At 44.2% G+C, this 14129-nt stretch overlaps 1 protein-coding gene across 1 annotated transcript in view; it reads right to left on the bottom strand.

Moving 5' to 3' along the window:
* Window positions 1-6584: 6584 nt before the first annotated feature.
* nptxrb (neuronal pentraxin receptor b) overlaps window positions 6585-14129 on the bottom strand; it is a 7770-nt gene continuing 225 nt past the window's right edge. Inside the window, exons 1-5 of the mRNA XM_071530019.1 lie at window positions 13608-14129; window positions 11509-11881; window positions 9759-10000; window positions 8828-9007; window positions 6585-6830 (exon numbers count right to left, since the gene is read on the bottom strand). The exon at window positions 13608-14129 is cut by the window's right edge and continues 225 nt beyond it. Coding sequence (XP_071386120.1) covers window positions 6585-6830; window positions 8828-9007; window positions 9759-10000; window positions 11509-11881; window positions 13608-14129 — 1563 coding nt within the window. The remainder of the gene's footprint in view (window positions 6831-8827; window positions 9008-9758; window positions 10001-11508; window positions 11882-13607) is intronic.

The following is a 14129-nucleotide window of genomic DNA, read 5'->3' as shown; positions in this document are numbered from 1 at the left end:
ATGCCCTTACAGGGAAAACCCCGCCCACTACAACTGAGCTTCGTCCCTATTGGTTCAGAGTTTGTCAATCAACTGGATAAGCAACAGTGGTTCTAAACCACCCGTTATGTCACCTGAATGGATGGATGGATGGAGAGTGAGGGAGGGTGGGTAGATAGATGGATAGATAGATAGATAGATAGATAGATAGATAGATATGATCATATCATATCATATCATAATATTTTATAGAGCTGTCATATGGCAATCCCGACGTCATCAAGTTTTTTGGCCATTCATTTTTAGTGCTCAGATTTCAGAATAGCTGGTTCCATATGGATCCACTCATTCAGTCGATCACTGATTTGCGTTTTGAAGTTTGAGAAACATTTGAAAACAATCAAGGCTGTGTACAAAACAGCCTTATCTGGGTAAAGAACTACAATTTCCACAGTGCTTTACGCCACAGCCGTCTCTCCATGATGAAAATGATGCAGTGTTTTGTGCTGGATTGTAACCACTTCTCCGGTGTCCACAATTGTACAGCAGTTTACAGATTCCCCAAGAGTGAATACATGAGGAATGACACCAGGGCTGTTAAGGAGCACATGGCTAGCTACCTTAGGGTCAAATTGGTGCTGAGGAGAGTGACAGAGATGTTCTGATCATGTGATAGGTCGGGAGTTGACAAGGCCTATGGGTATTGTAATAGGTGTCATAGAAACATATGTGTCTGACACTCAAAAAAGCGTATTTTTCAACACTAAGGTTGAAACATTCGCAATTGCTGATGATAGCAATCACATAACAGAGCCTTGCTTCCCCCCATAGAGGATAATAAGTCTACTAACGTGGGGGAAAATCACTTGTTGAACCACAGTACCATGTGGCTAGCCAGCTCTCTTCTGTTCTATTTTAATATTATGCCTCTGTCTAGAACCACTCTGGGAAAGCAGGCTTTGTTTTTCCTGCCTTTTGTGGACCATGAGTAAAACCATTTTCTATCCTTTCTAATCAGCCCTCTTACTGAATCTGACCCATATTCTGTTGGAAACATCTGGGTGGAATCCCCAGGTGGAGAGTTTTGACCCAGAATTGTCGGCGTGCACCACACACACACACACACACAAACAGGCCTACAAAGATTTGAGAGCGCGAGACCCCCAGAGTCTCTTTGAAAGTTTTGTATTTTTTTTTAACTTGAGTTGTGCATTTAGCCTCACACACTCGCTGTAGAACACAATCTGAATACCACCGATACCATCTGGATTCATTTGGTTTCTGAAACAATGACTCTTGTTCAATTCTGGATTAGAGTGGATTATCAATCCCTGGAGAAGCAGACAGACAGATCACATGGTAATCTATCTCTTTCTCTCTCTCTCTCTCTCTCTCTCTCTCTCTCTCTCTCTCTCTCTCTCTCTCTCTCCCTCCCTCTCTCTGTAATCAGGTTGAGGATGCAACCACAGGTATCTTCTTCGCAGATGTCATGATTATAAACCCCCTCCCCTCTCTTCCCCTGCCTCCTGCCTCCTCTCTGAAGAGTATGTTGGCTCAGAGAGACCATCAGCCATTAACTAATTGCGCAGCAACAGATTAATATTATGTTATGAAATGGGTTTGCAGGGTTTTGATCACCCCAATTGACTTGGTGACGACATAAATTCAAGACCCAGTAAATTAATTTATATGTGCGTGCGTGTGTATGTATGTGTAACTAGGTGTGTGTGTGTGTGTGTGTGTGTGTGAGGCAACTCACATTCTGAGTCCATTTCGACTGTCAGTAGCTGTGGAGTATCTATATTATTAGCTCAACTCCAACGAAAGAAATAAAGGGAACCACAAGTGTTGGAAAAATGGAGGCGGGTGGTATACAATAAAAAACAAAGGAGTGAGAAGAGAGGGATATAATGATAAAGATGACTGGTGTAGCTGTAGGTTGTGTGCACTTGTCTTGGATCAAGTGTGAAACAGCTTCTTATAAAACAGTGTGACAGAGAGAGTGAGAAATACTACAAAAAGAAAAGGGCCAGAGGTCTGATAGGTGAGCTGAAATAAAAAGGGCAAAACAAAGCAGAAGAGTGGAGAGAAAGAGATGGAGATGCACCCGACAGACAAGATGCAGTTAACAGATGCCGGCTGCAAGAGAGGAGGAGGTGAGACAAGACCTTGAGGAATGTATTCATCACGAGGAGAAGAGCAGAGTCTGTAAACACTCTGCAGAATGAGATGAGACTGAATTGTGAACAAAAAGGAAAAAAATGTTGCTACACTTAGGGAAGAAAATAAAGAAACTGAATCAGAGAAAACAGGTTTCAAGAGCAAAGTGGTTGGAAGTGATGGACGGATGGAATGATCGATGGAGAAATTATAGAATATAGTTATGGAGGATGTGGAAGAAGAAGTACCAGACAGGAGAGCTCACGGCGATGAACTGATTATAAATAAATAATAAAAATAGTTTTTATTCTATGTCCTTCACGAGAAAGACTGCAACATGCTGCTTGCTTTTGTGCAGCAGTGGATGAAAAAGGGTTGAGAAAGGTTATGAGAAGGATGAGGACTTGATGTACATATCAATATTCATGAGGGGGATAGAGAGCGATAGTGTATGTATGTGTGTGTGTGTATGTGTGTGTGTGGGAGTTGGGGTTGGGTTTGGGGTTGGGGGCGGTGGTGGGGTCAAGCGAAGATTTCCATAATTCCTGCCTGAGGGAGAGGTAATTATGGTGTATCTATTATTCAGCAGCAGAGGAAGAGGAGCGGATTGTTGGGAGGGGAGAGGAAGACGTCATGCGACGCCGCTAACAAGCTGCAGCCAAGGAGAGATCAGCAGAGAGAGAGAATCAGAAAGTATAAGGGTGGAGGGAAACATTGACTGGCCGGCTGACTCACTGACTGACTCACTGGCTGGCTGGCTTATTGTGTGATCGACTAATTAACTGATTGACTGGCTGACTTACTGACTGGCTGACTGAGTCACTGACTGCAGGCTGATTGTCTGATCGACTAACTGAATGACTGGCTGACAGACTGACAGACTCACTGATTGGCTGACTGACTGACTTGCTGACTATCTCACTGACTAACTAACTGACTGACTGACAACTGGCTGACAGACTGATGGACTGGCTGACTGACTCACTCACTGATTGATTAATTCATCCATTGATTGACCGACTGGCTGGCTGACTAACTGACTAGCTGACTAACTCATTCACTCACTCACTCACTGATTGATTGATTGATTGATTGATTGATTGGCTGCCTGTCTGACTGACTGATTCATGGACGGGCAGCCAAATCACCAGACACGATTAGAATACTGTAAGGTAAATACTGTATAATCTCCATGCCATACTTTGTGCAATTGCCAATTGTGTTGTATCCCACCCTACACACACACACACACACACACACACACCACATTTGGGTTTAACGCCTTGCTCAGGGGCACGTCAGCAGCATTAAAACTTTTGACAGCTCTCCTAATCAAACTGCTTCTCTTTTAGCCAACCATTTTAACAGAGAAAAAACACAATTTGTTTGACCATTTGAAAGTTATTGATCACATGATATTAGTTGTAGTAGTAGTGGTAGTGGTAGTCGCAGTAGTGGTAGTAGCAGTAATAGTAATTGTTGTAGTATTACATTGGTAGTGGTATCAGCAGCAGTGGTAATAATGGTAGTGTGATGAGTAGGAGTAGCAGTAAAAAGAACAAGAATTGTTTTTATTCTTTCCTTTGTCAAAAGAAAGTGTGAAACAATCTGCACTGAAGAAGTGAGAGGAAACCAAGACAAAGTGAGACAAATTATATTATGAAATGTTCGCAGTGGGAGGTTACACATCAGATCACAGTGCAGCTGAGCGAAACGCCAAGAATTGTTGTGTGTGTGGGCAGATCAACAGTCACGAATCAAAACTCGCCAATCGAGGAGTGTCAGCCCATCACTGCAGAGCAGCCTCTGTCTTAGCTTAACTATGACTAATCTATTATGTCTCTATCAAAGACCAGACTTTCTCCTGTCTCTTGTGAATACTCGCCTCACTTTTTCCATCAAAGCACGTGTGTGAGTGTGTTTGAGTGAGTCAAATTAATCTGTCAGCAAAGATGCGGCTAATCTCGTCTGACTACAACTAAATGAGATTGATCTAAATACCTGTGTCTGTGTGTGTGTGTGTGTGTGTGCGTGTGTGTGTGTGTGTGTGTGTGTGCATGTGTGTGTGTGCGTAGTCATGAAGGCTTAGAGTATCCCTGCAGTTGTACTAGTTTAGGTGTAATCCAGATGAGTTGACAGGTGTAAAGAGAACACACACACGCACACACGCACACACACACACACACAAACTCACTCACGTAGACACCCACACACACATACAGCCGACAAACATTTTGTTGATTTTATTCTTTGATGTATGACCTGAAAGTGTTGTCATAAACCATTTTATTTATTTATTTTTTTCATCCACATATTTCACAATATCATAGAAGATCCATGAAGGTGCAAATAAGGACAATCACAACACTGATGTCACAGCCTTTAACATCATAACCAAAAGCAAGAGAGACACTGAGAGAAAGGGAGAGAGAGAGAGAGAGAGAGAGAGAGAGAGAGAGAGAGAGAGAGAGGGAGAGAGAGAGAGAGAGAGAGAGAGAGAGAAAGAAGAAAGATATGAAGAAGACAACGTAAAAACACTTGACTATTGTTTTGGGCATGTGAGCCCAGGCAGGCACTTTACAACCAGGTGTCAAATCTGATGTGGGGCTGATATCTTGAGGTAAGCGGAGGGAAGCACAGAGCATGATGCCTGCAGTAATTCCCCTTTATTTTATCCACAGTATTGAACCCTTACCCCTGGCAGTGTGAGTGCCTTGCTCCACCCACTGAGCTCTATTAACCTTATTTCCACAGTGGCCATTTTGAACATTGCACTTGGGGTGGAAGACTCTGTGTTCTACTGTAGAAAACATTTATCATTTCACAGATTCCCCATTGAAAACCATATTCGAAACAAAAAAACTCGCTAACTGGAATCAACTGGAAGCAAGCAAATAGCTAGTCACTTACTAGTTAGCTAGCTAGTGACTTTAGCTAATAGCTCATTAGTTAGTTAGCTAGCTAATAGCTAGCTAGTAAACTAACTGACTTCCCTGCTAAATTCAAGCAGTTGTTGTAGTTTGTTGAGTTTTAGCTAATTTGATATGATATATATTATGTGAGGTCACTTATGTGTTGAAGTAACACATATGCTGATCTTCCGGGTAGTTACCTATCCCGCAAGTTCAAAATGGCTGCCGAGGGATCAATTCTTACTCCATCAAAGCCATGCACTTCCCCCTCGGACCCCCGACATCGCATAAACCTATAAGGTGTTCTGTGAGGACATTAGCCAAAGAGACATTCATTTGAGTGTGCTTCAGTGTGTGGGGGTAGTTTGGGGACCATCCACTGTATATAATTTGTCACTTTGTCTTTTGATGATAGGAATCTGACCTTCTTGCTGAAAATACTTTGATCATGCAAATACAGATACATTCCATCAGGTTTACATTCAAGGGTACAAAACAACAGGTCTAAATGTAATCAAACTCACCCAGATTTCTAACAATTTCAGTGTATGTTTGGTGCTTCGATAGACATCAAGCTGGCAAAAGTGTTTATTTCAGAAGTCAATTGAGGGCACTGCTTTGTGTAAGTTGCAAACAATAAAAATGCTGCAATTTAGCATGGCAGGTCTGTGAGATGTGTGAGTTAAAGCAGGGGGAGAGGACTGGCACAGAGCAACATTAGCAGAGATACATTACACAATACACATTTATAAGACCACTGTATTAAGAAATCATGGTATGCAATATATAAAACTTAAAGTACACATTGCTCAACGGGATGCCGTAAAAAACAAAATAAAAAAAAACTTTGAACTCATTTTTGTTTTTCCCACTGATTATTAAAATCAATATATGTATAGCCATGATAACACGTGGCATCACAGAAATCAAATTTTGGCATCAAACACAAGCAACTGGACACAAGACGAGAAAAGACAAAACTTTGTGTCACTTTGTTGAGAAGTTAAGAAACCCTTATATGAATGGCATCATTAAGGTTCACTCCGTAACGGCACTCTAAAGCATCAAAAACCCTCTGCCCATCATAACCAAGTAGATTACTTGGCCAAAACAGAGGATGGTAAATTGAACCAGAGCCAATAAAAAATCAATGACTGAATGCACCTTTAGAGTCCAGTGACCAAAACACTTTCAGTCCATGCCAGAAGTTGATCCACCCATGCAACCCTCACTAAGGTGATTCTGTGGCTGAGCTCAAATCTCACTGTATCGCATTACAGAAGTAAACACATGAGCGTGGACATCAACAGAAAAAAAACAGATACACCGATCTTACTTAATAGCTCCATCACATCTTTCAGTCCACCGGCAGCCTTCCCATCCCTCACAAAGAAAACATCAAAACTCCAATGTGCTACACCTTTATAGCTCCCTAAAGTCAACTCCCAAATTTCCTCTCACCCTTTATCAACCTCAAAAACAGCCTGACCGCTCTTGGCTGACCTCTCCCTTTCCTCCACCTAGTCTAACCCCTCACTGTTTGGAGCTTGAGGGGTTGGATCTCTGGGCGGCGTGGCAGGGGTCCAGGGACTCCTTGGTGGCCCCCCCATAGACATCTACGTCGTGGTCGGTCCAGGGGGCGATGTTGCCCAGCACGGTGGAGCTGCAGTCGGCCAGGGCGGCCACCTCGGCGGGCTTCAACACCCGATCCCACAGGTTGAACTGGGAGAGCTCCCCCACCAGGGCCTGGGAGGCATCGAAGCGCCCGCCCAACGTGTCCTTGGGTAGGAAGAGTCGGGAAACGTTAAGAGTTTGATTCAAGAAAGCTACTATTAATAGCCAAGAGGCCAAGATTGCTAGCCTCCGGAATCTAGCCTAGTTAGCGAGTTCAGCTATCTAGTAAGCTAGCCAACATCCCTGCTAAATTGAAGCAGTCGTAGTTGTTGTTCCCTAACCCTGTTCCCAAGATTGCTAGCTAATTTGAGAACTGTTAGGTCTATCTGAACTCCTCACTAATGTGTTCAAGTAGCGATAGTTTTATATGCCAACCTTTCTAGGTCGAGTTTCGGAGTGTGGTTCAAATTGAGAATAGTCACAAAAGGAATAAGGTCAATAATCACAGCAAAAAATGTCTTCAAGGGGATTATATACAGTAACACGTATATTATAGCTTTGTGGCTACTTGTAGCCTATATGAGTACGTCTGAAATTTTTTCTTCGAAGTAGTTTAGGCTACCAAAAAATAGTTCAATTCCAATAGTCCAATTCCAATTAGCCCAGTTAATTTATTTATTAATTAATGTATTTATTTAAATTTATCAGAACGGTTGGAACGCATCTTTGACCATATGAATTGTTTGGCTGAAATTACCTCTACCTATAATTCCACTTACAAACAAAGCATTAATATATAAAACTGTGGGTACAGGTATTTTGTGAGCTAATAACTTGTATGGCCCTCCACGATGACTTTTACTTTCATGCTAGCTTTCATTTGCACAGCAGGTGGAGGATGTCTCATTTTGGAGTGAAGCTCTTTAAAATAGACTCAGTTAGTAGGCCTATACTTAGGTCTGGATCAGTAAAAGTATAGCTATATCTCTGATCCAACAACTACACCCCCTCTCTACCCAGGCCATTGGTGTAAACAATAACGTGCTTTTAGTCATCTTGCCTGGTGAAAACATTGTGAGATGAAGCTCTATCTATACACAGAAATCTTGTTTTGTGATTCCTCTCTCCATGTAATGTCCCCAGATTGCCCCAAAATAAGATTATAAAATATTTATCCTCATTGAAAGCACTCTTGTGGGGGGGGTGTCCCATTTGCCCCATTTGCCCCATTTGCCCCATAACATCTGGTCAGTGTATCCACACAGTGGCGATTCATCATTCATCCTCAAAGAAGATTTACAAACTGGTCCCTCTCTCTAATAACTGTCCAGTAAATCGAGTCTTGTTGCGACGTGCAGCGTCTTGCAGAAATTGAGTCCCAGTTTTATGGTTTTTATCCTTTATGTAAGACAGATTGCTGTCAAATGTGCTTTTGCTTGGGCTTTTGACACCAGGGCAGCCAGGGGGATAATGTCATTTCATAGTGGTTATGTAATCTCTGTGTCTCGCTAATGAAAATGAGAGGCAGCCCAGCGTGAGGATAAACACCATTAGGTCTCTGTCCGTCCATGTGTGAAAGACTGATGGTAGTCTCTATCTATCTATCAATCTATCTATCTATCTATCTATCTATTTATCTATCTATCTATCCAAACCTCCTTCTCTCTAGGGCTGGGCGATAATTCAATATTATTGTTTATCGTCTTTCAGTGGAATCATATCGTTATGATATGAAGATATTTTAATATCGTGACACACAGTTCTACTGTCTAAATTGATGATGACAAGGAAATTTTACTTAAAAACTCTGATAAAATGAGGTATGGTAGGAATATTATTTGAAAATTTCAGTTTTGTTTGACACCACACCTAACATTACCATTCGGTTCAATGAGATGAACATTAATTTGATTATTATTAACGTGATTTTGCATACATTAACCATATCGTGATATATATTGATATCGAGAAAAATCCTTATGATTATCATATTGATTTCAACCATATCGCCCAGCCCTACTTCTCTCCTTCCATTTACAAATCCACCAATGCAAACATGCACACCACTCCCTCCCTTAATCCACTCACCCACCTCATCCACTCACCAACTCACCCACCCACCCATCCATCCACCCCTCCCTCCCTCCATCCGTCCGTCTCACCTGCTCCTGGCCCAGTATGAGGACTCCCCCAGGTTTGATGGGATGCCAGGCGGCCAGTCCCTCTCCCCTCCCCTTCATCTTGCCCCCCTGGTAGGCCTTCCACACCCCGTCCCTCAGGGTCCAGCTCACGCAGATGTGCTGCCACTCATCCTGCGGCAGGGACAGGGGCAGCTGCGCCACCTACAGGTCAGAGAAGACAAAGTTTTTAGGCTCTCTTGAAATGGATGCGAAAGAAAAAGGAAAGGAATTCAAATGCAACTAGAAATGTGTTGAAAGTGTGATTCAAGGGCGTCTTTTGTTCAAGCTCTCAGTTCCACATCCAGCTACACAATTCACCGGTTACACAACTTTTGAACAATTCAAATTCAATTTTCTGAGTCATAGATAGAACTTTATTATATAGATTAAATAGGACAAAACATTATCATATTGAATAGGACTAGAGTCAGTTCACTTCAGCTTTCACATTCTTACTTATTTCCTTCCCAAATTATATATATGAACATTTTCAGAAATATATTATTGATTCATTGACTTTTGAAGACAATCCAGTGAACTGACCCCACACTTGATATGATCAGTATCATATTGATTAGAACCTTAAATGGATACAGAGACTTTTTCTGTCACATAGCAACAATGAACGTTTAATCCATTGAATTACCACCAGCCAATGGTCTATGTGTTCAATAGTAGAATAGGCTCACAATTTTCCTAATTCAGACTATTTTACTATTTCACTTGGCTAATTATGCCCAGAGGCTGTAAAAATGCTAATTCTTTCACCAGAGGAACCAATTTATTACAAACATAATATTTATAAATGATTTTTTTGCATTTTTATGACTTATGAGGGAGGAGTAGAGTCTCGACCCCCAAGGCTGAGAAACAGTGTCAGAGAACTGCTGGCAGAAGAAACGCTCTCATCTACCTTGTCATTGATGAGTAGCTCCACAGGGTTGTGGACACCCTGCAGCAGCACCAGCTCGTTGGGCTGCCCCGGGACCGAGTAGGAGAACGGGGTCCCGATGCCCCCCTCTTTGGCCTTGAGCCATACGCAGGCGGTGAAGGCGTACATCTCAGGCATCTCTTTCCTCACCAGGCCGTACATGTAGTTGGTTCGCATGGGGAAGGACAGCACGAAGCCATCGGGGAACGACGGCTCTGTCAGCGCTGGAAGACCGAGAGAGAGAGAGAGAGAGAGAGAGCGAGAGAGAGAGGGAGAGAGAGAAAGGATGAGAGAAAGGATGAAAAAGAGAGACGGGGAAGGAGAGAGAGAGATGGGGGAGGATAATATTTTATTGGCCAATTTCTACAAGGACACTGGAATTTGTTTTACCACTTCCCTTCCCTGTCAGACACACACACACACACACACACGCGCACACACACACACACACACACACACACACACACACACCACGTGCCCCACGCATATGCAAGCTCAAGAGTTGGAGCAGTTTGAGGTTTGGTGCCTTGCTCAAGGACACTTTGGCAATCACAATGGTGACCAGAGATGTATTGTATTGCCATCAACCCTCCAGCTGCCAGCTCACTACACATCACACTCTTGACGACAGTGTGGATCAAACCAACAACATTACAGTTAGCGATCAGCTTCTCTAACTCCAAGCCAAGCTGCTGCTCTAAAGGCAGAGAAGATCTAGATTGGTTGGAAGAATGACAGAGCTAAAAAGAGAATAATCTTTATTCCTCATGACCTCCTCTTAGTCTCCCCTATAGACCTCCATTTCTTCACCTCCTGTGTCCTCCTGTCCTCATCAACCACCCTTCTCCTTTCCTCAGTCTCTTCCCTCTCTCCATATCTCTGCTACTGCAAAAAAAAAACATATCTCCAATTTTGGTGATTTCAGTTTTTTTTACTTGAACTGAGTTTACATGTACAGTGTATGTCAACCATAAAATAAGGCTGTTTTTCTAAATTTTCGATGTTGACTTTTTGGAGATACAACAGCAAAAGATCTCCAGACTTCCATTCCTCACATCGTATGTCTCTCCTTCCATGCCTTTCCTCTCTATATACCCTCTTCACAATGCATATTTGCATGTCGGGACCCATTTCTGCGTATTGTTCTCCCATCAGTAGGCCGATAATGCAAGTAGCTAGCAATGCAGACTTGCACATCCATTTCGACATGTATTTACTTGCTGCATTATTTTTATTTTCAATCTGGAATCTTGTTTGACATTGTTTCATTACCTTTAGTACTCACTATTTATCTTATTCTTATCTATAGCTTATTCTGTACTGTTGCGATGACCCAATTCCCCCACAGCGCTCATTAAAGTTTCATCTAATCTAATCCTTCTCCCTGCTGTGAACTCACTGTACAGCTGCTCAGCAATGCAGCGGTTGACCTGGTGCCAATGCTCTGGTCCATCTTGTTTTGGCGATCCAACCATACATCCATCCACGCTCAATCCCTGAAACTATTTATTATCTCTTCATCCATCCATCTTTCCATGGTATACACATATACAGCATATCACTACCTCCCTCTGATCATCGATTCATCCATCCCTTCCTTATTCCATGTATATAGCCGCCTCCCCCATGCCTTTCTTCTCTCCCTACGCTCCTTCTCCTCCTCCTCCTCCTCCTCCTCCTCCTCCTCCTCTTGCTCCACATCCTCCTCTCCTCCTCCTCCCTCTGGACTCACTGTGTTCCAGCTCGGTGATGCGGTGGCTGACTGTGTCGATGCCCTGGTTGATCTTCTCATGCTGGCCCTGGGTCTCCTTCCTCATGGCCTGACGCTCCTTCTCCAGCATCTTTATCTTCCTCTCCAGCTCCCCCTCCAGGTCCTCCACCTTCCAGGTGCCCTTTCCGCGCCCGGAGGAGCCCGGGGACGGGGGCCTGGCGGCGGGGGAGGTGGGGCGGCGGCCTCCTGGGGGAGCCGCAGCAGGGGGGGAGGAAGCACCGCCGGCTGGAGGCGGAGTCTTGCCGCTGTTTCCAGCTGGGGTGCTGCTGCTGCTGGTGCTGCTGACGCCCACGGATGTGTCGGTGAGGTTCAAGGCAGCAGGACCTATCTCCGCCTGCAGGAGGGGGAGAGAGAAAGAGAGTAGGTGGTGGAGACTGGAGTGATTAGAAACTTACAAAAATCAATAGCTGGCCAAGAACAAAATCACAAAGAGAGACAGACAGAGAGAGAAAGAAATACTTGGTAAGAAACAGAAAAAAGTTAAGACAAGGGATTTAAGATGAGAAGCAGCCAGGAGAAAAAATGTCTATTTCTATTAGTTTTAGTAGCTATGTAGTAGCAATAGTAGTAGCAGTAGTAGTAGTGGTAGTCGCAGTAGTAGTAGAGGTAGTATTAGTATTCATTGAAGTGTTTTTGTATTAGTAGTAGAAGTAATGATAGTACTACTACTATTCATAGCAGTTTTTGTAGTAGTAGTGGTGTAACTGCTGTTGTTTTTGTTGTTTTTTTAGTAGTAGTAATAGAGGTAGTTGTGGTAATAGTAGTAGTATTAATAGTAGCACCATACTACCATACTAGTAGTAATAATACTAGTAGTAGTGATATTAGTATTCATAGTAGTAGTTGCAGTAGCAGTAAACTGAAGTGGAACTGCAGGAAGATAAAGAAAAGATGGTGAAGCAGCAGCAAAGAGAGATGTGCTGTAGTAGTAGTAGTAGTAGTAATGGTTGTAGTGGTAGTAATTGTAGTAGCAGTGTTAGTAATCATAGCAGCGGTTGAAGAAATGTGTTGATAAATCAGCAGTAAAGAGAGAGGTGTTGTTGTTAGAGAGGAGGAGATGCTGGGAGGCGATATAATATCAGGATAGTTGCTGAGGCAGGACAGGATCTGTGGACGTCCAGGATATAAATTCACACTGAGGGAGACAACCTTGTAACTGACTCTGCTTGGAGAGGGCTGGCAGCAATGCAGTGTGTGCGTGTGTGTGTGTGTGTGTGTGTTTGTGTGAGTGTGTGTGTGTGTGTGTGTGTGTGTGTGTGTGTGTGTGGGTGTGTGTGTGTGTGTGTGTGTGTGCGTGTGTGTGTGTGTGTTATAAGCTTGCCTCTGTCTCTCATACACACACACACACAAACAGAGGCTGGAATCCTCAAGGTCCCCCTCTCTCGATCTCTCTCTCTCTCTCTCTCTCTCCTGTCCAGCCAGCTTCATCTTTTATTTATGTCCCTCTCCTGCTGTCGGATGCGGAGGTATAGAGGGTAGATGCTGACGGGGGGGGCTGACAGCAGGTGAAAAGATTTCCCATGGGCCCATGGGGAGCGTGCGCAAGGCATGAGCAGGGCTTCTGCCATGAGTCGTTTGTGAGAGGAGTGGAGAGGTGAAGATAAAAGAGGAAGGACAGGAGAGGGAGGGAGAGAGCCAACTGTATGATGATGAACATTGTGCAGGCCATTAGGGAAACCATCTCACTGCTATGATTTCTGCATGCACCCATTGTGGCAAATCTATAGTAGGCCTACCTTGCCTTATCTGATTTGAATCTATTCATTGTGCCTGGACTATTGAACAACACATTCTGGGAGGATAATTTAAGCCAATTTCAATATGATCCATAACTGCACTTAACAGTGAATGGCAACCTAAAAACAGGCCCACCGGCTGTGAAGTACACCAGACATAGGACTCATTTTGTAACTGTGATTCATAATCTGGAGCCCTGGCCAATGTGTAATATGGTCATCAGTCCAAATGCCCTGTGGTCTAACAACATTTGAAGGCAGACAGCAAGAGAACAACAGGTTCAGTCTAGGTTTGTCTAGCCTGCTCAGTGTCTTTTCCAGTACCTCCAGTTTCTCAATGCGGTCCTTCAGGTCCATAATGGCCCTCTCCAGCTCCTCCACGGCCCGCGCCGTCTGCAGCTGCGCCGCGGCCGAGGAGCTCACATCATCCCCGGCCATGAGGCGACGGTTGCCGGTCCAGACGCCGACGCTCCGCTCGGGGACGCTCCTCTCCTCCTCCAGACCGCTTTCGCACTCGTTCAGTTTCCCCGTCAGCTCCCGGATGGTCCTCTGATCCATGAGGATCTGGTCGTTCTGCTGAAGGACCATTTGCCGGAGCTCGTCCGCGGTGGTCCGAAGGTAAGTCCAGTCCTCGTCCCCGGCCCCGTACAGAGGGTCGTCCGCCTGCGGCTGCTGTTGCTGCTGCTGCTGTTGCTGCCGCTGCCTCAGACCCTTTGGCTTGCATTCTCCTACCGGCACCGGAGTGCAGATCAGCCGGTTGAAGCTAAACTGTTTCGCGGCCCCTCCGCCGGTCACCTCCCCGGGGCTGAGCTCGTTCAGAGTGGGAACCTCCAGGCCGATGCCCAG

This window comes from Centroberyx affinis, unplaced genomic scaffold (assembly GCF_046629955.1).
Source record: "Centroberyx affinis isolate AG114_WGS23_722 - 3 ecotype Tasmania unplaced genomic scaffold, CSIRO-AGI_Caff_v1 ptg001860l_1, whole genome shotgun sequence".
NCBI classification, from domain to species: domain Eukaryota; kingdom Metazoa; phylum Chordata; class Actinopteri; order Beryciformes; family Berycidae; genus Centroberyx; species Centroberyx affinis.
Note: the sequence above shows the minus strand (reverse complement) of the source record. Positions and strands in the feature narration are given on the sequence as shown.